This window comes from Monomorium pharaonis, chromosome 4 (assembly GCF_013373865.1).
Source record: "Monomorium pharaonis isolate MP-MQ-018 chromosome 4, ASM1337386v2, whole genome shotgun sequence".
Classification (NCBI taxonomy): domain Eukaryota; kingdom Metazoa; phylum Arthropoda; class Insecta; order Hymenoptera; family Formicidae; genus Monomorium; species Monomorium pharaonis.
The window spans coordinates 25,081,238-25,107,177 of record NC_050470.1 but is presented as its reverse complement, the minus strand read 5'-3'; the positions used below and the strand labels follow the sequence as shown (position 1 = coordinate 25,107,177).

The 25,940-nt window shown below is 31.1% G+C and overlaps 6 protein-coding genes across 7 annotated transcripts; 2 read left to right on the top strand and 4 right to left on the bottom strand.

Moving 5' to 3' along the window:
- Window positions 1-1,388: 1,388 nt before the first annotated feature.
- On the bottom strand, window positions 1,389-4,329 carry LOC114253728 (odorant receptor 46a). The gene is made up of 6 exons (XM_028189287.2): window positions 3,863-4,329; window positions 3,422-3,675; window positions 2,257-2,735; window positions 1,844-1,948; window positions 1,580-1,735; window positions 1,389-1,444 (listed from the first exon to the last, which is right to left on the bottom strand). Exons 1-6 carry the CDS (start codon window positions 3,964-3,966, stop codon window positions 1,391-1,393), a joined length of 1,152 nt encoding a protein of 383 aa, XP_028045088.1. The 5' UTR covers window positions 3,967-4,329; the 3' UTR covers window positions 1,389-1,390.
- A 160-nt stretch (window positions 4,330-4,489) lies between these two features.
- On the bottom strand, window positions 4,490-7,841 carry LOC105836524 (odorant receptor 13a). The gene is made up of 6 exons (XM_028189286.2): window positions 7,356-7,841; window positions 6,875-7,128; window positions 5,946-6,421; window positions 5,544-5,648; window positions 5,292-5,447; window positions 4,490-5,062 (listed from the first exon to the last, which is right to left on the bottom strand). The coding sequence occupies exons 1-6, from the start codon at window positions 7,457-7,459 to the stop codon at window positions 5,015-5,017; spliced, it is 1,143 nt and encodes a 380-aa protein (XP_028045087.1). The 5' UTR covers window positions 7,460-7,841; the 3' UTR covers window positions 4,490-5,014.
- Window positions 7,842-10,243: 2,402 nt separating this feature from the next.
- Window positions 10,244-12,957, top strand: LOC105836528. Its single transcript, XM_012680609.3, has 2 exons — window positions 10,244-10,449; window positions 10,690-12,957. The coding sequence occupies exons 1-2, from the start codon at window positions 10,401-10,403 to the stop codon at window positions 12,165-12,167; spliced, it is 1,527 nt and encodes a 508-aa protein (XP_012536063.1). The 5' UTR covers window positions 10,244-10,400; the 3' UTR covers window positions 12,168-12,957.
- On the bottom strand, window positions 12,760-19,993 carry LOC105836529 (beta-1,3-galactosyltransferase 1). Its single transcript, XM_012680611.3, has 5 exons — window positions 18,638-19,993; window positions 17,328-17,565; window positions 16,486-16,751; window positions 16,144-16,415; window positions 12,760-16,060 (listed from the first exon to the last, which is right to left on the bottom strand). Exons 2-5 carry the CDS (start codon window positions 17,563-17,565, stop codon window positions 15,622-15,624), a joined length of 1,215 nt encoding a protein of 404 aa, XP_012536065.1. The 5' UTR covers window positions 18,638-19,993; the 3' UTR covers window positions 12,760-15,621.
- Window positions 17,443-23,850, top strand: LOC105836532 (AP-3 complex subunit sigma-2). 2 transcript variants are annotated; one of them, XM_012680613.2, is made up of 4 exons: window positions 17,443-17,531; window positions 20,775-21,327; window positions 21,561-21,944; window positions 23,184-23,850. In XM_012680613.2, exons 2-4 carry the CDS (start codon window positions 21,259-21,261, stop codon window positions 23,304-23,306), a joined length of 576 nt encoding a protein of 191 aa, XP_012536067.1. In that variant the 5' UTR covers window positions 17,443-17,531; window positions 20,775-21,258; the 3' UTR covers window positions 23,307-23,850. The 2 variants fall into 2 exon arrangements, with proteins under 2 accessions (XP_012536067.1, XP_028045119.1); XM_028189318.2 differs by lacking the exon at window positions 23,184-23,850 and adding an exon at window positions 22,747-23,066.
- Window positions 23,841-25,827, bottom strand: LOC105836531 (GATA zinc finger domain-containing protein 1). The gene is made up of 3 exons (XM_012680612.3): window positions 25,043-25,827; window positions 24,754-24,956; window positions 23,841-24,300 (listed from the first exon to the last, which is right to left on the bottom strand). The coding sequence occupies exons 1-3, from the start codon at window positions 25,316-25,318 to the stop codon at window positions 24,087-24,089; spliced, it is 693 nt and encodes a 230-aa protein (XP_012536066.1). The 5' UTR covers window positions 25,319-25,827; the 3' UTR covers window positions 23,841-24,086.
- Between the last annotated feature and the right edge of the window lie 113 nt (window positions 25,828-25,940).

The window sequence follows — 25,940 nt, the reverse complement described above, 5'->3', positions numbered from 1 at the left end:
TATTTTGTAGCCACCATTTTGAATTTTACATTTTTTAGGTTATTTTTTTAATCAGCAATCCAAATAACCATTAAGTACAAAATTCTACACAATTGACTTATAAATTAAGTGAATAAATCATTTTTATACGCCAAAAATAGCATATTTTTGCAGTATATTTTATTGAATAAAAAATAATAACAATATACTTTCTGCAACTTCAACTTAATATGACTTAATTCGTCATTTCTAGAATCTAAAATTATGATCTGGATTTTACATTCAAAGTGTAAAAATTTGTTTACATTCAAAGGGCTTCTAGAACGAATTTATCGTTAAAAAAAAGCATTTTTCGTCATTGTTTATTTGTTAATAATTGCAAAATGCATGATTGATGCAAAACTAGTATAGTAGTGCATAATTCTAACATTAACAAATATAAAACAGTTTATTTCACGATCATACGATGTAACAGACCTCAGTTATATTTAAAAAATCGAAGAAAATGAGGTGGGAAGTATACTTCCCACCGCCACTGAAAGAGTTAAGTGAATGTTCGATAGCAAAATGTACGAATCTTCAATGTAAGTTATACTTATATAAAAAAAGTTTTTCTATAATTACTTATAAATACAGGAAAATACATAAAATATAACCGTAAATATGAAATAAAATTGTAGAATAAAAATTCGTAAAATTATGGGTTTATTGTGAATATATTTTATTTTAGAGACGAGAAATACAATTCAATTATTTTGCTTGAAAAATAATCTTCACATCAAATAATCAGGTAATCTTTAAAGAATATTTTAAAATAATAAGAAACTGTAATAAAATCCAAAATTATGTGTAACAAAATTTAAAAATAAAAAAATTATTAAAGTTGTTATTTAAAAAAAAATCAACTTACTTTCTAAAGATATCAGTGTATTTGATTAAATACATATGTGTTATCAACTTATAATTTAATTATAATTAATTAATGTTAAGTAATTTATAAGACTCTTTTAATTTATAAAACATATTTATAAAATTTATAGTTTAAAAAACATTTAGTATTTTATTCAAATTCTGTATAAGACATATCAAAAAATAGACATTTCAAATAATACGACTTGTCAACATTCAAAATCAAAACAACGATTTCCACACCAAAATTTTTTTTAATTATTTGATACAATATTCTATAGAAAATTGTATTCTGCTCTTCATAAACAAATGTGATGGACTTAAATACATTATCAATATATATTGAATATATTATTAATACAGAAAAAAGTTTCTAAAAATAAAAATATCTGAAATATTCTATATTTTCTAATAAATACTGTACAAAAATAGTATACATTTACTATAGCAATTCATTTAGACGTAAACTATACTACGTTTGTTACAAAATAGACCCAAAATATTAATTGGAAGCTTGTTGCAACAAATTGAAAGCAGAATACGACGTCTTTAAAATCTATGTAAATATAAAAAAAGAATAAAAATTTTATTTTTTGTGTATTTTATTACATTTGCATTAGGCTTTAAAAATTATGTATAGTATACTTGTGTCTTAATTATAATATATACTTAATATAATCAATATACTTACCCACGTAAAAGTGCTAAGAACTAATGAACAAACTCCGTAAAAAGAAATAATTTGTCCTCTCTGGCTTATCATCATTACAAATGACAAGCATTTACGTTGCTTGACCGATATTGAGAACCAGTTAGTAGAATAAATAGCATAAGCGATATTTTTATTCTGTAAATAAAAAATATAATTTAACTTGGTAATACGGATTTAAAATATTGATTAGCGTAACAGAAATTCAATACAAAAGAAATAGTCTAACATTTATTATCGATATACCTTTAAGTCGAGCTCGTTACCATACCAGCAATATGAAAATACTTGAAACAACATTGATCCAAAGTATAGCACAAAAGTGAAGAATTCAACTCCAAAGAGTTTTGTCTGCAATCAAAAGGCGTTGAGTAATAATATTCGTTTTATAAAAAAAAAAAATAACTTTACCAGTAATTTTTTATAATAAATTATTTGGAAAGATAAAATTATATTATGGAAACAAATATTGCAGTTATTGCATATAGACATAAAATTATATTAATAAATTTTAATATTATATGTAATTATAAAAATATTTAACTAATACAATTCTAATTTTAACAATTCTAATATTTTAAACATCCCATACAGCACAACATCTTTCAGAAAACTTTCTGAAAGATGTGTGCTGTGTGAAATTCTTATACATTACTTACTTTGGACATTTGATAGATGCTGGTGCAGAGAATGAGAAGGCTGCAGAAAAACAAAATGGTAGTGGCCCACATAAATAACGATTGTATCCTGTGTGTGATGTTACACACAGAAATATGATGTCTCACGCATTCTGCGATGGCAAATTTCTCAATTGTGTCGTCTTTCTTCTCTTCACTATTCTTCTGAAGCAATCGAAATGTTTCCGACAATCGATAGCACAACAGCTCGATCTGCCCGCAGGTTTGAATAATAAAACCGTAAACGAGGCAGTCAAAAGTGACGTTTAGTAATACCCCATAAAATATCCCTGCAACTTGCTTAAGATAGGTCAAAAGATAAGGAAATAATTCCGCTACGGAGTACGGTACGTACATCTTCACTGGCAATTGTCTTTTGTTCTCTACCATTAGAGGTGTTATAATCATCAATAAACCCGTCGTTTGTGACATGAACATGAAGACACATGTGATCTTCTTAGCTTCGTTCATAGTACATCATGATGAAATTGGAGTTTGCAAAATAATTAGGTTCTATGAGATGTAGGGATTATATTTATTTTATAAAGAAACAACTTTTAAAGTAATTTTTCATAACTAATTAATCAAAAAGATAAAACTATGTAGTAGAAAAAATTAATTTAGCTATTGCAGAAAAATAGAAAAATTTTACTTAATAAATTTGTTTTTAAAAATATTAATTTGCTGTTAAAATAAATAATTTGCTTATAATATTTTGCTTTTGCAACAAAACTAAAATAAGATAAACGGTAAAAGAATAAAATTAAAAAAAAAATAAAATTAAGTTATTAAAGCAAATAATAATTAGCAGATTTAACAAAGTTATTCTAGCAAATTAATCTTCTTAAAATTAATCTTCTAAATCTAAATATTCTAAATATTCTGTCATTTAATCAAATATACCTAATTAATCAAATCTATAAATCAATTATATAAACTATATATATATAACTAAATATGTGCTATATCAAATCTTTTTTTCTTTGTGTATATAATTATTTATCCGCACATTCGCAAACATATTATTCTTTTTATAATAGCAAGTATATCTAATTTTTATCATTAATATTTTATTTTTCTTTTCTCTCTCCCCGAGTTAAAATTTCAAATGTTCCTTAACAATTCCTTTTATAAATAATAAATGTACCTTTGATATGGTATCGTCTTAATATCAATTCTTCCACTGAATTTTTTGGCTGACAATGCTTCACGCGAAAACAATTTACCAATTCACGTAATTTGCATTGCCGTATCAAAATGTTTAAATATTTTAGGCACAGGCTAATATAAGTTAAGGCAAGGAATAAACCTTCCGTTAAATCATCCACGTCATTTCTCGTACGTATAAGCTCAATTATTTCAGATATCGTAAAGTAGTATATTAAAGCAACGATTATGTATCTATCAAAATTACATACATAAAAAAGAAAAATATACACTGCATATATAATTTCTAAAAATATTTATTATTTAATTAATGAACACTATACACTTATAAATAATTTTAACTTTAATATATTAACAATTAAATATTCTAAAAAAGTTATTAAATCTATTTTAACTTAATATATACACTATGATTTTTTACCTATAGCAGAAAGTGATAAAGCGTACTATCAAGTTTCTATCCTTACGTTCCTTCCACATGCCACAAAAACGAAGAACATAAAAGTTCAACGGCAATAAGTCCATATTTTTATTTAATATAGTAGCAAATCTTCCCTCGGCAATGGTGAAATGTAGTATGTCATCGGTTCATAGTTGTTGAGACATCTCCGACGACAACGTTCTTGCATTAATAACGATGCTAGGTACACGGTATTATTAGAGTGCATTTTCTTTTAATATTGCCCATCAAAACGAAATATACGGACTTCTCTCATAATTGTTCGTATTCTTATTTTTCGATTTTATATTCTTATTAAATATTAAATGATGTAATTCAATAGCAAGATGTTGTACAAGTCTTCAATGTTGACAAGATGTCATTTATTTAAAAGAATTCCTTCTACAGTATCTTATAAATATGAAAATAACGTAAAATAACCGTAAATATAAAATATAAAAGTTATAACACAAGTTCATAAAATGGATTTATTGTAAATATTTTATTCTAGAGATAAATAATTTTCAATTATTTTTCTAGGAGGATAACAGCTAAAGAAAAATTTCTGTATGTAAAAACTTCTTAAAAAATCTTTTTAAACAACTTCTTTTAAAAAAATCTCTAATCTAAAATCTAAAAATCTAAAAATCTAAATTATACTGAATAATATGCAACAAAGCTTGAAAAATAAAAAAAAATTAAATTTTTGAAAAAGAGTTATCTTTCTAAAGATCTCAATAAATTTAGTCAATTACTTAATTATGTGTTATTATCTTATATTTAAGTAAATAAAGACTTTTATTTAGTACGCAAAATATATTTTATGCAATTTATAATTTTAAACAGATTTCTTATTATGTATGTAAATCTCTTTGATCACATAGAATAGATTTTAAATAAAAATGATGCATAAGAACTTAACATATCCGGTATTAAAATCCTTTTCATATTTGTTTCATAAGAATTTTACAATTAGCAAAATGTTTTATAAAAAATTGTATTCTGCTTCTTATAAATAAATGTAATTTTCTTAAAAATGTTACTTACAGAACAAAGTTTCTAATATAAAGATATCTAAAATATTCTACATCTACTAATAAACTGTACAAAAATAGTGTAAATGCTGTGTTAATTTCAAACTTTTTGCAATAAATTGAAAGCAGAGTAAGACGTCTTTAGGATCTGCGCAAATATAAAGCACATATAACTTACAAAACATTTAACAAATTACTTACTATATGTATAGTTCTATTTTATACACACGTATACGCACGCACGCACGCACGCACACACACACACACACACACACACACACACACACACACACACACACACACACACACACACACACACACACACACACACACACACACACACACACACACACACACACACACACACACACACTTACCCACGTAAAAGTGTTAAGAACTAATGCACAAAATCCAAAAGAAGAAATTATCCTTCCTCTTTGGCTCATCATCATCACAAGGCATAAATTTTTACGTTGTTTGGCCGATATTATTACCCAATTGCTATTATAAATAGCATGCGTAATACTTTTAGTCTATGTTACAAATTATATTATGTTTTAATATCACGTTTTAAAATGTAAAATATTTCTAAGCAATAAAAAAGACAAAATGTATTGTATCAATGTTACCTTTAGGTCAAGTTCGTTGCCATACCAGCAGTATATAAATACTTGAGAATTCACACATACTAAGTACATTATGAAAGTAATAAATTCCGGGCTGAATAATTCTTTCTGCAAAAGTAACATTAATTGCAGTATTATTTAAACAGATATTAATTTATTGAATAATTTAATATATTTTTTAAGTTAAATTAAGTTAAAGTTAATAATTTATAAAATTCATTTAAATTAAACAAATTTTTGGAAAGATTTATTTATATATTAAATTAAAAATTTATAATTTTTAAACTTAAATAAGTTATTAACTTTTTAACTTTATTATTTAATGTAACTAGTTAATATCTAACCCTAATCAATTTTAACAAATTATAAACAGCTGTACAAAAGAATCCATAAAAACTGACTTACTTTGGATATTTGATAAATGCTAGTGCAGACAGTGAGGAGGCTGAGCATAAACAAAGAGGTAGTAGTCCATACAAATAAAGACTGTATTCTGCTTATGATATCATATACTAAAATATGATGCTCCACACATTCTGTAATAGCAAGATTTTCAATAGCGCTGTGTCTCTGCTTTTCGTCATTCTTCTGAAGACATCGGAATGCTTCCGTCAATCGATAGCATAGAAGTTCGATCTGCCCGCAGGTATGAATAATAAGACCATAAACAAGAGAGTCGAAGGAGGCATTCACCAGAATTCCAAAAATTAAAGCTGCGCATTGCTGAAGGTAAGTCAACACATAAGAAAGAAACGTTGCGATAGAGTACGGTACGTACACTTTCATCGGTAATCTTTTGTCCTTAGTGAATAGAGGTACTGCGAGAATTAGTAGACCCGTTGACTGACATAAAGACATGAAGATACAAGTAGTCTGCTTAGCTTCGATTGTAGCGCACGTCAGAAATTTGTAAAATAATTGATTAGATAAGTCGTTAAAAGGATTAAATGAATATACTCATGAAAATACTTATTAAACTTTTGTTATCAAAAAACTTTCATCACAAATAATTAATTAATTAAATATAATAAATAATTATAATATAATGATTAATAATTGTTATATAATAATATTATTGTTTATTATTATATAATATTAATAATAAATTATTAATAGATAAAAATTAATTAATTAAGATAAATAATAAACAATAATAACACAGATTTATTGCAAATAATATAAAAGTATGTATTTATTTATGTTTTTATATAAATAAAAGGATACATAACTTTTTTCTTAATAAAAAATTTTCAAAGTTTTTATTTTTTTTTAATTGAGATATTCTCGAATATAAATAGTTTTAATTTAATATTTTCTAGAATTAATAAGTGTACCTTTACGACTATATTGTTTCAGTATCGATCTTTCCATGGAATCTCTTGGCTGACATAGGTCAGTACGAAAACAATCCAACAAGACACGTAATTCACACTGTTGCATAAAAAAATTGATATATTTGAAGCACATAGTGACGAAACTCATGGTGAGGAATAGAGCTTCCGTAAAATCTTCCACGTTGTTCCTCTTACGTACAAGCTCGATTATCTCAGATAGCGTACAAAAATAAATTAAAGCAGCTATTGTATACCTATCAAAATTATAAATATTGTACAACTATTAAGATCATTAAAGAAAAGAAGAATATACATTGCATATACAGTTATTTGACTAAAAATGTTTATCTCACTTAATTAATAAACAATATTTACCAACTTCAATTTTTTTTTATTAACAATAAAATATTTTTCGCAGAATTACTGGAACCATTTTTTCTTGTCATGTGTTTTATAATATAATATCTCATAATTATTCTACCTGGTGCAGAAACTGACGAAACGTACTATTAATCCATCTTCACGTTCTCTCCACATGCCGCAGATACGAAAAATATAAAAGTTTATCGGCAATAAGTCTAGCATATTTTTATTGTATCTAACGTAACAACAATAAATCTTCCTCTAAGAATAACTAAATACAGAATAAAGCATGTCTTCAATTCGGAATTCTGAGATGTCCCAGACTGCAATGTTCCTGCATTAATAACGACGTATATTACAGAGTTAGGGTGTATTATTTTTTACTATTATCTACCGGAACGAAACATCCGCGCTTTTCCCACATTGCTGCTTATATTTATATTCTCGATTTTATATTCTTGTTAGATATTATAGTTAGATATTAGCAATAATATGTTATAATATCAATATAAATTGTCATTTATTTCAAACATTTTCTTCTACATTTTCTTATAGATGCAAAAATATCAAATGATTTTAAACATAAAATAAAGTGATAAATAAGAATAAGAAATTTCACAAATTTATTAGAAATATTTTGTTATAAAGCAATATATATTAATTCATATATATATATTAATTCACTATATATATTAATTCATTTTTTATTATTAATTAATTAATGTTATCAACACTTTTAAAAAATAATACTAAAATAAATTTATATAAAATATTTATATAAGATTAACGTTAATTATTTATTACTTGTTTTTAAATTCAATTTAATAATATCATTGTATAAAATATCTACAGAATACTGGACTCATGAAAAACTTCAACGATAGAATTTGTGGCTTACTTTCAATAATCTGTAAACATTGTTTTTCATTGGACAACAATTTCTGGTTAGGTGAGTTTTGTTGAGCATAAAATAAATTCTTCTTTACTCTTATGAAATAGAATTATCTTAATTTCCACTACAAAATCTATTTTTAAGTATCTATGCATTAAGAAAAGCGATCGCTATAACTTAACACTTAAATAAAAATGTCGTTTAAAAATTATATATTTACATTATTACTTTAAAAAAAGTGACAAAATTGGAAAAAATAATTATTCCATCAGTCATAATAAAAAATAGTTCACAATATCCCAATTTTTCTAAGGAGCACGTCTTTACGACAGTTAAGCGTAAACAAAACACAATATAACATTTATATTTTTAAATATATCGATAAAGTTAAGAAGGTTTAAACGGTCGCAGCTAGATCTTGGTGCTAATTATAATTTTTTTAAATTAATTAAATTAACATATTTAAAAAATTATAATCAGCACCGAGATCTAGCTGCGACCGTTTAGACTTTCTCAACTTTATTGATATGTTTAAACGTTTATACGATCTAAGAATTTATTATATGTATATGTTTTTATTCCATTATTTTATTTTATTATTTTATTTGATTGCAATAAGTGAAAACTCTTTGTTAATTCAATAATCCGAAGTATAATTGTCTCTTAATATGTCAATATTAATATATTAAAAATGTTTCAAATTATATCACGTATGGTAAATTATTTTTAAAAAATATTACATTATCTTTTAGAGATAGATAAACGGTGTCCACTAATTGAGTCATAAGAAGAAAAACGAAATGTTATAATAAATGTTATAATAAACTCTGTTTACATCCAAGCATCATAAAAACATGCTCGTTAGAAAAATTCAGGTACCTTAAATTTTCGTTTCGTGGCATTGACCTCTTTTCTTGTTTGTGACTCAGAATCACGAAATCAAAACGGGAAAACCTTTATTCTGTTTTTAAAAATTTATTATAAATTATATCGACTTAAATTAAGATTTTAATCAACTACAATCCTCCCTGTCAATTACAATCACCAGTTTGCTTTTTTTTAATATGAGCTCTTTTCTTTTATATTAATAATTATTACCTTATCATTATATGTAACGCAATTTATTTTATGCATTAAAGATTATAAACAATACAATGTATAAAATACAATACAACGTGCAAAACAAATCTGTTCAGCACCTAAAATTTTTAAATAGTGTTAATAGTTATAATTGCAACATAAGTACTTAAAATTATTATAATGTATGCAATAAAAAAATACTAATTGTACATTTTATATATTTCAAATTGTATTAAAAATCATACTTATTTATTTTTTAACATGAAGCGCACGAACAATACAGCATAATTCTTTATCGACTGTGAGTTGATGGTACAAATCTTTTGACGTTGATATTTTAGGTGGTAAAAATAAGTAAGTAAACAGATGTAACGACTCTGCATGGATAGTATATATGCACATACACTAATATACTAAATAATATATATAGTCAAAAGAAAAAAAATTTTGTCCTCCGATATAATTTAACATTTTATGCTAAGAAATTTGATTCCTCAATCTCTCGACACTGGATTGCGTTCAGAAATCAAAAATATTATTTAATCTTATAAATTTAATTATTTAATCCTTATTAAAATTATCGAACGTTAAAAAGAAAATAGGAATTCTATTCTGCACTGCTGCACTAGTGCAATAAGTTAGAATAAAAAAAAATACTTATCTTTTTAAACCCTTGCAGAATGCAAAGCAACAAGCAATGAGAAACAGAAATTATAAATAAAAAATTATTGTCTCCGACGAGAACTTCTGATGCACAATGACAAACCAACCGTTGGCGCCATTGCTATTACATCATTGTATGTGTACATTGGAAACGTATCGAAAACAATAATTTCTTATTTATAATTTGTTTCTTGTTTCCTGGCATCGTGCAAAAATCTTTATTTATTGCAGCAGTGCAGCTAAAAAGAACAGGCTATATGATACATACATACCTGAGAATACTAGGTGATATTGCTGAACGCAGCTCTGGATTGGTTGAATCTATGAGGAGTAGAGAGCTACTGCGAGCTACGAACCAATCCAGCAAGCGGAGCAAGTGCAGACAGTACGGTTGTTTCCAATGCGTGCCATGTGATCGAACAAAAATTAAATGGTTGAGATGCGTGGTGCGTGAGACAGCTCAGGCAACGTGTGTGCGATTGTACGGCATTTAAACTAAAAAACTGTAGATCCTTGTAATGCGAGAAGATGTCTAATTTCGCGAAAGAACAGTTGTTGAAGTACGGCTGGACCGAAGGTATGGTTTTATGATTCTTTTGTTCCAAACGTTGCGGCGCACTATTCTCCGCCACATGGTGGATAAAGTTTACGCCACTTCGAAATTTTTGTTTCGTCGTTCAGCGCGATTTTATCTATCTCTCTTCCCTTCTTTACATTTTATTTCTTCTTGTCATTTGTGAGACTTGCTGTGCGACAATGAGAGGCAGGTGTGCAAGAACGAAATTAAAGGTCTTTTTTTTTTCTTTTCACGATTCAGGTAAAGGACTCGGTAAAAATGAAAATGGCATAACGGAACCGGTAAAACTCGCGACAACTCAGAATAAGGAGGGTATAGGATACGACGAGTACGAGACGCCTTGGTGGGAAAAGGTGTATAACGACGCCTCCAAAAACATTAAGATCGAGTCGATCGGTGACCAGGTTACCTTGACTGCTGCCAACAACACGAATGCAGGGCAAACTCACGGAAGCTTTGATCCCTTGAAAAAATCTATAATCTATCAAAAGGCCTTTATGTCAGTAGGGAGTTTGTCATTTGGCACCGTTGATCATCCAAAAATTATTGATGTGACTGATCAGAAGCAACATGGCAGTCATTTGAACGCTCAGTCTCAGCTGAACGCAACTCCAGCTAGAGAGAACACTATGGCCTACAGGAAAACGAATGCGGAATCGGATGTGGAAAGCAGCGAGCACGAAGTAGATACAATCAATGCAAATTTAAATCAGTTGAAAGAAGGAACTGATTTTTACCTCTCCAAGTCTACAAAAAAGAAGTATCGAAAAAAAATGAAGAACCTAGAGCAGCAACTAAGTACTTGTAACTTAGACAATGATAATTTTGTAAAGTGTAACATTGTAAGTGATCGTAAATGGAAGTTACTTAATATGAATGTATATGAACTTTCTCAAGGGAAGAAACTTTCTCAAAAAAAAAAAATGAGAAAAATTAAGGAGGAAATTGTTAATTCAAACAAACTAAATCATTTAATTACTAAATCATTAAAGACTAACAGAACAGACGAGATTGATGAGGAATGGCCAAAAACAATTCCACTCCCCTGTATGAAATTAGTCAATCCACATTCAAATCAAAAACTACGAAACAAACATTTAAAAGACACACTTGTGGATCAACAAACAAGGCTTCATAATCATGTGAAAAAGTTATGGGATATATTTACAGAAAAACATCAAATATCAGAATTAAAATGGAAAAATGAAAAAGATAGTATCAAGCCTAAAGTAAAACCAAATCTAGAATTGACAAATAATACTGGAGAAGTGACAACTGAGCAGGATTGTATAATCAATATCGAAGAAGTACCTTCAGATATAGAAGAGAAGATACAACAAGGAAATGTGGTTTCACGTCATGTTTATTTTAAATCGCTAAAGATTCCCAAACGCTTTCAAGGTAACCCCCAAAAAATGGCTAGAAATTATATAAAATACAAATGTATTGAATCTCACGACGAAAACTCGGTGAAAACAATACTCAGAACAATACTAGAAGAGAAAGAAGTTTCAAAGAAATGCACTAAAATACAAAAGCAAAGAAATGTGTTATTCAGTTTGAAGAAAAAAATCGCACAATGTAGCATAAAAAAGACTGAACAATCGACACGTGAATTAAACATGGATTCTGTAATCAAAGACTTAGAGAAATGTGGTCTTGTCGAGCAGGTAAATATTAAAAAGAGGTCCACTCAGACTCATCTCACACCCGTTTAAAGAGAAAAAGAAAGCCAAAAAATATGTATGTTTTCGAATAATTAGGTAATTTTTCCATGTATACTTTTACGAGATAATTTACTTTAGATGATTTTATCATGTAAATTACAAAAAAGATGCATCAAGGTCTAACTTAATCAACTCCTCAAAAATTAAATTTCTACGTAATATATGTTATGGCCCCAATGTAATTAATCTATTATTTTTATTATATTTACTTAATCATGTTTTATATTTATGCATTTTATATCTTCCATAAACTATCAGATATTAGTTAAATTAAACAAAAATAAACTACTAAACCAAAATTTTAATAATAAAATCTATAACAGTTACAAATTATAAGATAAAAATTGTATCAAAATAATTTTACAATTATCATTATCACCATTAAGTTTATATATATTTGCGATGTTATATTTAATTGTAAATGGTAGTAATTAATAAATCTTATATATAACTTATCGATTTATCTTGTCAAGATAAGCATCTGTAAATAAAGTTCCTATATAAGTAAAACATACGCGTGTGCATATTATATTTGTTTTATATAAAACATTCATTCGATATATGTATTTTTAATAAATTAATATTTGCATCAAAGTTGTTTTTTATTCGAAACGCAACATAACAATATTTACATGTATCTTATACGCAATTCCTGTTTAGACGTACAAATCGATGTTCTTGTCTAGAGCTTTCGCAAAGATGTAAACGTATATTGATACTATAGTGCGATATAAAATGACATATTTAACTTGTGTTCCATACACGATCATCGAAATTTATATTTCTCAAAAAAAAAAAGAGATTCTTTTGGCTGACTTTTTATACGTTCCATGTGAAGACTGACGGAAGTTACAAAATGATACATTGTATTACATTTGTGTAATGTATTTTTTCAAATGTATATCAATAATTTGTATTACAATTCACCAATACTTATATTCAAAGTAGCATCGAGGGTATTACAATGGCTCAGAACAGACTAATGGTAAAAAATTCAGCATTAGATCTATTCTTATAAAAGAAAATAAATTTTCTAAGGCCACTAGGGTATCCCATAGAATCATTTCAATCATCTTCATCCTAAGTTACAAATCCTAAGTTACATCTCATCGTCATGGACCGAGGAACGCACCAATTTTGCTAATCGTAAACTCCTTTGTTGCTCCAGTTTCTTAATCTTCCTGATATGACATCAAATGATATACGCGGTGTATTACAGCTTTCGAATTGTGTACTTAAACGCTAAATTATATGAAGTTCCTACCAGAGTTCAGATCAAAGATTCGAGCAAATATTAGGCTATATCGTCAAGCTCTTAACATAACTATCTCAATAATCTATCTAGAACTATACCTTTTATTATATGTATATATTTTTTTACATCATAGTGCAGTTTCAATAAATGAATCCTCAATCAACAAATGAATTTTACCATGGATTGCAAACTATACTACTATCTATATACAGCACACATTTACAAATATTTAAGAAATTGGAACGGGACTTTGCCACGCTATAATATCATTTGATGTTCGTTTAATTTTACGATAAACACGCTTATTACGTAATTGTTAAAAGTGATTGAAAATTGTGTAATTTAGATCAAAAATTTCTGAAAGAGACTCAAATTTACAAGCTGCGAAAAGTATACAAATGTAAAACACATGTAAAATTCTTATTCTTTATAGATTTATAGAATATAGACTATTTCTGTTTTAAGGAAATAATTCTAAAAAGCACACGCATACAAAAGTTCAATTCGAATGAACTGAAGTTGAATAGGTATGTTTTAGAAAAGTTATATATAATTAAAATATATCTATAAAATGCATTTTTATTATTATATAATTTTATCAATGTAAAAAAATGTATAGACTGAAACTGAAGACTGAATCTTGGACATTATTTTTAAGAAGATAAAAGAAATATTTGATCATGAAATGTATTTTGAATGTGAAATGTCTTAATAAGCGTTGTCTTAAAAAATAGACAATACAATAGGCTGAGTTTGGAAAACTAAAAAGTGAAATATTTTAATGTTAATGTATAATTGTATATATAATTTTTCAACTGATATGAATTAAAAATATAAAGCGAATTAAAATAAGCAAGCATTTTTATGTTATAAAATGTATGTGTATATAAGTTAAAACTTGTTTAATTTTATAGAGTATATAAAATTGTTTACTAATAGAAATATCAGTGAATTTAATGGGTTAATTTTATTTATGATTACGAATGAGACGGATTCTTCATATTAAGTCATTAGCATAAGTCTCATTATTGTTGTTTAAATAGAAAATAATATCTATATCTTATGTTACTAAATTGAGGAAGCAATTTTCTCGTATTTAATTTTTATATGTGCTTAGGAAATATAAGGCTATTTAGGAAAGTTTGAAATATATAAATTAAATAATATAATACAATGCTATTACGTTCCTAAATAATTTTACATAAGTACGTGGAAGCAACACCATTATTTTTTATTATTAAAATAAAGTTTTTGTGACTTTCAGTCACAAAGTATCAACTGTCAATTTTTCAATTCTAGAATATCATCGTAACAAAGTCATGACACGTGAAAAAGTTTTTCACGTAACATAGTTTGTCTAATGACAATCTTAATGGAAGTAGATAATCAATAAATCTAACTCCAAAAAATTGTCCATAACATAATTAACATTCTTCCTTAGATCATATATTTCAGATCTGGCCATTTTCTTGTCATACCTTACTTACATAAAAAGGCGAAAAAGGTAACATAAATTATGTAAAATGTCTAATTGACAGCGTATCCTTAAATACTACTTTGGTTTAAATAGAAAAATATAGAAAACCTTCGGTATGTCGTCTGTCGCAATCGTTCCACGTATTGTACCAATTGCATCAATATCGATTAACATTAATATAATACTATAAACAATTAAATCTTCCGTTTTCATTTATTTATATTTATCTATAAAATCATAATTCATAAGAAAAGAGTAAACCATTAACTGATGAACGATCAGTTAGATTATCGATGCAATTGGCTTATAGTCTTACTTGAAACTTAGACTTAATATTAATCTTAAACTAACAATGGAAATTTGACACAGCCTGACAGAATCGAAGATTTGTGAAAATTCATAGATGATTTTATCACTCTAAAACTTTCGGATTCCATTTTTTTTACGAGGAAATCTACGAGTTACATAAATACAAATGGCATAATGGTAGAAAGCAACTGATAATGTTTCGATGTTTGCAAGTAGGTTTGTAAATAAATAGCTTTATAAGGAATCGAAAAGAACTTCCTTTAAAGATCTTAAACATTGGAAATCTACAGCTTCTGTACATGTTCATTCCCATTTCATCTATTTAATTCCATTCGTGTTTAGTAGGAAGCTCGATAAAAAATTAGTCTTACAATTCATGGAATCAATGTTATCATAAATACAACTTAAACACATTTGTTTATAGTTTTTCTTTTAAATCCTCTATTATAAACATAATAGCCCCCGGCATTTCTGCCGCTTCTGCTCAAAGTGATCGGTTTCCTCTCGATACGAGTACGATTGCTACATGTAACACTCGTATCATTCATTTTCACCCAAATCACATACATATTGGATGCATTAACCTTATGTGCGGTAATAGCGTTCCTGAGCACGCAAGGATCTATCTTACGAGGTATATAACTGAATCCAGGGTGATTGACGGGCCGAACTTTCGCGCGTTTCGCACACAAACCTGTGACGTAAACATCCTCCAGGTGTAGCAACGGTGTTATCAACGCCGCCTGATATAACTTTGATGCCACGCCCATGCTCATAACATACCCTGTACCTGATAAGTAGTTTGGATATGTTTTCTCCGAGTACATGTATTTGGGCGTATACCTACGCAATCGAAAAGTCATTGTCGTTTTAATTACTCTTCCATAGTGTCTTGTCTTAAATAATATAGATGTGAGGATACTTGCCACTTGTTTTTGGGATCTGTTATTGGTTTAGCATTACAAATAAGGGAACCTAAAAGAGTCTCCACTTGCGTTATCGAGTGCAGCGTTTTCAGAAGCAAGGGAATATTCACGAACATATCGTCATCTGTTTTCATGAGGTATTTTGCTTGATTACAATTCGACGTCACCCATTTTAGCATCATAACTGACTTGAGCGTCAAATTGTTATATGTATCAAAGAAGCGTTCTTGCACAATATCATTGTACTGGGAACTCTCATCAGCAATCAGATTCTAGAAAAAACACAATAAATATAGGAACAGAGAGATAATTCTCTACGCGAATTATAAAAAGAATATTTACATTAAGTGTATCATTGTCACTTTTTCCTAGTAGAAACATGATTTTTACTGTAGAATTGTATAAATTATCTAAGTTATATTTATTAGCCCAAGTATTCCTAATGGCGGCACGGGCTTCTTGATTCGCGACTGCCGAACATATAATTATTAGCAAATATGGCGGTAGTGAACAAATGCCGGTAGGACTAAGAATCGATGTATTATTCTCTGGATAAATGTAAACACAGAGATCTCTTGATGTATTGTATGACCATCCGGGTAATTGAGCTGTAAATTAATTATGTCAATTTCACTTAAATCATGTTACATGTTTTTTTTTTTAATATTTCATATTATATTAAATCGCAATTATATTTTATTTATAATAAAAAGATATATTTTAGATACAAATAAATATTAGATAAATCATGGATCAAAATTTTATTGGCAAAAGAAAGTAGATTCTGATATCAATTCTATTATCATATGAATAGCAATTGTTTGTTAATAAATTACTTTTTTAAATATTTTAAAGTTTAAAATCTCCTGTTCCTAATTTTAAATAGAAAAAACATTCAAGATTTTGTAAATTATAACTTTTTTTTTTAAATATAAGCAAAATAGTTATTAAAGATGAAATGGATAGCTCTTTAATATCACTCTTTGTCATTATAATACACAAAATATTTATGATTATTTTCCTAGGAAAAAATTCTTTAATTAAAAAAAAACAGAATATATTCTTTTAATTATACTGTCCAATATGTATTTATATAGTTTTATAATCATACAAAAATACATAACTATATAGATTCTTAAAGGTTATCAAAATTATATTATTGTAAATGAATAGCAGATGCATACCCGTGGATGCTACCAAGTGCGAATTGCCGAGAGGCTCTGCAGAGGATGGAGTTTCACTTAAGCTTAAAAATGGACTCTGAGCGGAGTGGTACGCTGGCACGTATAAGAGACCTAATATGGCCAGAATTACAAATCCTATTGCCAATCGTCGAACAAAAGATGCCTTGCCTTTAACACTGCCATTACCATAGACAGTGATTGCAGGTAAATCCATGGGATGTAATCGTGATCTGTCCATCTATATGAAAGAAAAATTAACTTGTATTAATTCTCTATAAACATATACATATTATTAACATGTTAATTAAAACTTAGAAAAACATATGGAACAGTCTAAATAGTTAAAAACAATCTGCGTATTATAAGGAACCTTTGTATACAAAATATAGTCAGTTACTATTGCAAGGAATAAATGCCAACTAATAAGATTCCTGAGAATCAGCTATCAGTCTTAACATCTGTGTTTGCAATAATTACGATTTACCTTGAGTCTTAATATATGCTTTGGAAACGATAGAAAATTATTAAAATTTACAACAAACATTTAGAATGTCCCTCTCGTCTAGGTTTCAATTTATTTGCAGAGAAATAATATTTTTGTCCAGGATATAACCATATTAAAGTATATACATTTGAGATATCACTGGCACAACTGCCATAACTAAGACTATTAAAAAAAAGTATGCTGGCTTGTGCTGATAAAATGCTATTGTTAACTGTACCTTCAGCCTTATCAATAACCACTTCTGTATGCAGTAACTGTATCATAAAAACATATCTATGTTGATAGGTAGCTGATTTCGAATGTTTAAAAAAGAATGGTAATATAACTGGGAAATAACTGTACAGACTTTTCCTTTTGTATTTAACCCTTTTCTTCACAAGCACAAATGTCGTTAATTGCTGCTAACACTTGCTTAATTATTCACGGTCATATAAATTACGGAAAATCGTACAAGACATCACGTATTACTTTACCACTACCGCCGTGTCTCCTGATCGCATTTTCTCATTGAGGAATAAAAGGCACACAGCCTTGGCGCAGCAAATAAGCGATACATCAGTCACGCGAATGCGATCTAATAATTCGCAGTTTTGCATACCTATCTGGCAACGCCAAAATATTGGCGAAGTCCAGTCGCGAGCCAGGATGCACGGGACAATCGTGCTTTCCCTTTCGCGCGAGCGAGGAGTCGACTCTTCGCGCCGACCTTTTCGCGGTCTGGCAATTTGTATCTCATCATACAATAGAATACCGCCGGAGTAACAAACAAGTTGGTGCACGAATCGTAAACAAAGGCCAGGCTCACCTTTTGGGCGCGATGACTGCGTGTGTACGCCGCATTTGGTGCCTCTCCATTTACACCGTCCGCGTGGAATGACAGCCGGGCTCAGCGGTGGTACATCGCTTGGAACCCCGCGGAAAACGTGCTGGCGCGTGCCACGGATACGCGGTAACCAGGAGAAGAAATCCCATTTAACTCGACGTCCTCCCTCTTCGCGCTCCCTCGCTGTCGCTCGCCCCGGCACTGCCCGCTGCTACCAATGCAATATACGTGTCGTGCGACGCCGAGGAAATTGAGACAATTGAGTGCGTGCGAGTCGACCGCGCGCGCTTGCGCGCCGTCGGCTTCTGTGTGCGCGAGGTTTCCCTTTTTTTTTCTTCTTCTTCTTTCGTAACTCTCGCGGTAACAGCAGAACACGATTACGCTAATGATGAAATTCACTTCGATTTCGATTTCCGTCAAGAGGCGGACGATAATCGTCGCGTTTCCGCGTTCCCTTTGAAAGCCATCGGCATTATCGTTCGTAATGTTGCCAATTATAAAATTATTGTAGCTTTGCAAATTACTTCCGCGGTACGTCGATTGATCTCCGTAAAAAATTTTACCTTCTTTTTTTTCAAATCCAAAACTGCAATACTAGATCAGTGAAATTAGACGGAATTAAACCATGATAACGCGATGTAAGATTAGCCTTCGACGCATGATCGGTCAATTAAAGTTCAATTAGTTTTTCATCTGTCATTTCTTTCCTTGTACTTATTCCTGCTTGTGCGGAATACGTTTCTGACTTCGCTTTAAACGCATGAGGTGCAAGAGAGTGCAGACGAGACAAGACCTGACCGGAAGGACGAGCCATCGGTCCTGTCGGTTCTCGCCTTGTCACGAGGTATTTCTCTCTCTCTTTCTTTTCCTTCTGCAAGCCTCTATTTTACAACACCCGAATGTTTCATTTCTTAACACGCGAAGCGAAACGCCACGCAGGCACGAACGTGGACGAGCCGATTTCACCCTCACACGTTATCGTCGCACTGCTCCGACAATTCCTGCGACGTGTCGTCCACCTTCGCGCCGTCTCTTGGCTCGCGAGGTGGACCGAGCGACTTCCTAGCTCGTCGGCGGATCGAAATGCACGTCGTTCTTGCCCGACCGGGCCCGACGACAACGGGAGGGAGGAGGTGACGAGGAGCGCGAGAAACCGGTTGCGGGGCAAAGTGAGAACCGCTCTTCGCTCGCACTTTTTACACCTTCGAACGCTCTCTCCCTTTTCCTTTCGATACTTCGATGAGCTCAAAGAGGCAATTAATATTAATTGCTACAGCGGAGTTTTTTTTTATTAAAAAAGGAAATAAAAAATATGTAGTTAGAGCGACATTGATTTGATGATGATATCCCATCTTTATCCTCTTTCTTTCCATTACTTTATAGAAAATGAGACGATAAACTGAGACTAATAATTTTAAACAAACACGCAATGTGTCTAATATTTATTTCTACTAATGTAGATTTACTTTGATTTCAATTTAACTAACTCTCTATCTTTTTCTAATTAAAAAAAATTTTAAAAAGATAAATAAAGAGATTTCTAATAGTAAATATATAATTTATATACTCGTCTAATTTAATGTCTTTTTTAAAAATCTTTTTTAAACTCAAGAATTGAAAAAGAAAGTAATTAATGATCGAAAATCTAAATATTAATAACCAAGTGAGTTTTCCTAAAAATTTGTATATAAATAAGATTTTCTAAAAATATTTAAAAAGTCTGAATATTTTCTTAATAATAAACTATATAGATTTTACACACATAATTTTTATTAAAGTTGCAAGATTATTTTTTTAGTGATCATATTATGCAATTATAGAGGTAGCACAAAAATTGCAATTACATTGTAGCAATAATATTACTGCAACTTTATTGCAACCTTTTGTTGCAACATATTTGCTGTAATGTAACTGCATGCAATTTTTGTGCTGTATGGGTATAAAAAAAATATTTCATTTTTCATCAATTTTTTTACATTTTATAAGATTTTGCCAGAAATTACGGAATGAGAATTTTTTTACCAGGATAATATAAATATTAACTGATTATAGTGGATTATTTATGATCCGCGCGATTAATGACTAAAAATCTAATGATCACATTGATCACTTTATTCAGATGCATACCAATGAAAAAACAAACATCATGAGTGAAAACGAAGAGAAGAAAGAGTTCTAATAACAAAAAGAAAGAAGAACAATTTTTTCTTAAAGTAATGTCTGTGACTTGATATATTGGATATTCATTCTTCGTTACTCTTCTACGTCCCTGAACGTACGACCGATCTGTTTTCGAGTGCAGAAAGTGCCGAAGAGTACAAATGAAGGAAGGAGGATTATTCCAATCCCTTTAATGCTCGTCACTGACGTTGACAGCTGTTGACAGCTAACCTCGTCAGGATTTCTCTCCGTGCGTTATTAATAATCAATTAGCGGATATCATACGGAAAAGATCCTTATTTGTCAAAAAGAAATAATGAGGATTAGGTCAATTGGAGAACAGCCGCGGTCGTAGAACATAACCTCTCACAAACCAATGACCGCGCGCCCCGAGCGCGGCAACAGAATTACCGTAAGATCGACTGACTCCAGGATAAATAGACATGATCAAGGCGATTCTGGTCTTTAATAATCATGGAAAACCTCGCCTCTCCAAGTTTTATCAGTATTTTGTAAGTATACATTGGTGCCATTTGTTTGGACCTTAATTCTTCGCTTATATATTCTTATATTTATCGCTCATTCTTTTTCTTACTGAGATATGATGAAATTTATCTATTGGAGGCGACACGCGACGTAAATTTCGTGTCAAAATCTTCATCGAGTGAATCGCAATCAAGCGAAACGCGATAGGAAAACGAAGACATATGGATCGCTGCAATACGAAACGCATTTTCTGCTTCAGAACGAGGATATGCAGCAGCAGATAATAAAAGAGACATTTCAGCTCGTCTCGAAGAGGGACGACAACGTGTGCAATTTCTTGGAGGGTGGCAGCCTGATCGGCGGCTCTGATTACAAGCTGATCTATCGGCACTATGCGACACTCTACTTTGTGTTCTGTGTCGACAGCTCAGAATCGGAACTGGGAATCCTAGACCTAATACAAGTCTTCGTCGAGACTCTGGACAAATGTTTCGAGAACGTGTGCGAGCTCGATCTCATTTTTCACGTGGACAAAGTTCACTATATACTCAACGAGTTGGTGATGGGTGGTATGGTACTTGAAACCAACATGACTGAGATCCTCACGAGGATCGAGGATCAGAACAAATTAGAAAAGCAAGAGGTAAGTACAACCTGTTATAATTCGTTGTTATAATCCTGATGTTATCTTAACTGTGATCTTATTTCAAATTTGTATAATCAGGGTATTTATTTAAATTTTGTAAAAAAAATTCCCTGAAAATTCCTAGTTTTTTAAGGTAAGATTGAACAATTTTTTACTACAGCTATAGAGTAAATTTATTTTATTGTTCCTTTTAATGTTCTTTTAACTCGCATAAAGAAAAGCTACTTGAATATTAAATTTTAGACAGTACTAGAAAGAAATAGCATTAATTAAATATGGCATATAATAATTTGTTCACAATACATAATTTATAAAAAAAGAAATAGAATTTAAATTTAAAAGTAAAATTCCAAAGATGTTCCTTTGAGTATCAATAGAATCCTATGAAAAATTTCATGAATTTTGAAGCTAAAAATAAATTCCCGGAATGAATTCCATGTTTTCCCAGTAATGAAGAACTTGAACATTCTTGCTTTATATATACTGAATGTTTGCAATATATTATAATAAAATTACAGCAAGATCACAATCAGGATTATCAATCTGTCACAATGCACAAACTTCTATAACTTTTTACGCTCAAATTCTCATTGCTTACTTCATCAGATAGCATATTACATGTTTCAAGCTAGCCAATTAGCCAATTTTGCAATATGTGTTTATTTTTGTTCTCACTGGGTTTGAAAACGTTAACTAAGCTGTTTGTTGAGCGCTTTAGCTGGCATGCATAGTGTTTTGTACAACGTACTTCATGGTGAAGGTAATAGAGTAGGACTGATCGACGTAACATCAATTTTAGGGGACTTACAAATCCGGGCGGTCTTGCTCACCCCGTCCGTTTGTCCTTCTGGGACCCCCTCCTTGAGTAAATCGGCAGTAGAGCAAATCAGGCCACCTTGTAAAAAAAACTCGCGCGTATTCCATGTATTCTTTTTGTTTCTTTTTATTTTGTCGAAAGTGCGAGGCCTTTTGTAGCTAAGCTGTGAAGCGTGAGTGTTTGCGTAACACGCATGGCGATGCAACTGTTTTGTAATTGTCCACTGCTATAAACCGAGTGCCTTTGTACATGTCGCAATATCGCTTTATAAGGATAATAAATGTCATCGACGCCGTGTAATGTCGTCCATCATTTTTGCCCACTTCGTTCCTAGCTAAAAAGTTCCTCGCATTTAAAGAGCCCTCCGAAAACTTATTCCGTTTCTCTCCACACTTTTTCCATCCTTATGGTGTGTGCAGGCGGGAATCACAGCAGCGCCCGCGCGTGCTGTCTCGGCGGTGAAGAACATGAATATACCGCAACAAATAAAGGATATGAAGCTGCCTGACTTGCCGCAAGCCATAAAAGACCTCAAATTCTGACCAGCCGTCACCTCGTTGGCACCCAGCTGACTGGTCTCCACTATCATCCCGAACGTAACCGACACCACCGTCGCACCGAGGACACTTTTCCCCTCCCTTCAAGCGAGCGAGAATGCACCAATGCTGCCTGCCACCTCCGCATATATCCCATCTCAACGATACCAGAGTTAAAGACTACAAAAATTTATCAACTACTATTACTTGATCGCTAACTCCTTCGAATTGTGGTACCGCCGACGAAGAAAGTACGTATTACAAGGAAACCAAGTTTTGAGAATAGTTTTTAAACGAAAAAAGAAATTGAACGAGAGGATGTTTCTTAGATTTTTTATAATGAATGATAGTAGTTAGAAATTAAAAAAAAAGATATCAGATTTATGAATTCAATTGTAGTATTGGCTCGATTGTCCAATCTATAATAGTAGTCTAGCTCCACGTTCCACTACACGTAAGAGAGACATGTCCACAGTTATTCACTGGAAATACATTAATGTTATATTGTAAAGGAGATATATTTAATAAATAAAATTAGCATTATTGTAAACGTGTATATTGTTTTCTGCAAGATTTCTACATTATACGGTAATATATACTCAATGTACGTCATATTTTCGTTATATCAAGTTTCTATACATTCATAATTTAACAGTCTAATTAACATTCTTTATTAAAATAATACGATTAAAAAATATTAAAAAGCCATAAAAAGTGATGTGCATATAGACATTATCTTACTATTGTTAACTTAGATATTAATGATACATTTTCAGTGAAGAATTATCATTTTTTAGAAACGGCCAATTCATTTCTAACAGTAGTCCATATGTAACCTGCTCCCTTTTCTGTGAGTGCAGGTGGGTACGGACTGTTTTTTAACTTAAAATAGTCCGATGGAGCATGCATTACAAATTCCATATATTCTAATTTACGAGGTAACTCTTCCTCTGGCCCAATTATATACGTCTCAGGAATGAAGCCTTCTTCAGGTGGAGGGCTAAAAAAAAGTATATTGGTTTACATTGATAAACACTGCACAATATTATTCTAATAATGTCTGATGAATAATTAAGATAAGTTATATGCATAACATAATAAAAATCTGAGAAGATGAATACATGCAAACAGCCATAGCAAGATCTTGATGCTCAATAATATTTTTTGTTATTTTATATACATTTTCTTCAAATCAATAATAATCATAATCAATTTAATATTTTAATAATATTAGGATCAGTATTATTGTTATCAATAAACTGTAATACTGCTATTCTGGTTCCTCAAAACCACCATTTCAAGAATATAATGGTGTACAGTTTAAAAAACTAGAAAAAATATATAAAATTAACATAAAAAATTATTGAATAAGAATCCTGCTATGACCATTTGTTGGCCTTCTCTAATTTTGATTAAAATTTGATAAAATCAATAAAGGATAAAAAAAGCACACCTTGCTGTGGTAGGTAATAGCCAGGTAATGGCGGCGCTCTTTTCACAATATTGGTCTGTTAACAAGCCACGTATCTGGGCGTAATAAATGCCACCATCTATGTCTTGCAGGGAAACCACGTCTCCAACTTGAAAATATGTGCCCTTGTAAAACACAAAGTTGCTGGTGATCGGAGTCGCAGTGGCCGTAGGCGCCTTGACTGGCTGTGAGCAAACGAATAAAACATAAGCGCATTTCTATTGAGAGATACTACCATATAAAAGTCAAAAGAATATCATCTTTGACTCACCGTTTTCTTGAACAAGTTCCTGCGACCCTTTCCCTTGGGCACCACTCTGTGCGGGCCGGTCACCTTCGAGTTGCAATACCTCGTGATTCGCGTGCTCCTTCTGGGCTTCAGCGAGCCACTCTTGTCCTCCTCGTCCGCCCTGGAGGACCCGCTCGCCTCGACATTCCGCTCGTCCTCCAGGCAGGCGTTGCACAAGTTACCGGTCTCGGTCGAGTGCCACAGAGGGGTCTCACGGGTCCCGCACTTGACGCATTCCGGCTTGCTGCCGAGCGGCATCGGATCCTCTCTCTTTCTCTCACGCCGACCTCAGGAAGTCCATAGACACAACGGTGAGTCTTCGCCGACGGTCGAGCGATCGCCGTACTCGACCGTCATGTTTACATGCGCGTTCACGTGCCTCTAGAGCGCCGGGCGTCTAGTCGGCGCACGCATGCGTCTTGGCCGTGGAGAATCAGCTGAGCGCGACGTCGCGACGATTGGACAGTCTGGACACGTCCGCGACGGTCACCTGCGGTCATCGGACCAATCGAGCGGCGAGCGTTCTAGTGGATTTTCATTGCAGGGCTCGAAGAGGACGCGCGCGGCCTCGACGAATTTCATATATATGCACGTAATCTGATAATAAATCTGACTTAAATCATCGCGAAGCGGATGATACGACGCACTTGTCACGCCCATGTATGAAACACATTTCACAAACTTGAATTTGCGTAAATATTTCTCTCGGGTTTAAATTGAGGCAGCTAAAAAGCAATTGTAATTCGTGCCGCGACCAGCTCGTCCCGTTTAATGTAAAAATATCGTAACAATTTTATTTCGCAAATACACAAACACACACACACACACACACACACACACACACACACATATATATATATATATATATATATATATATAT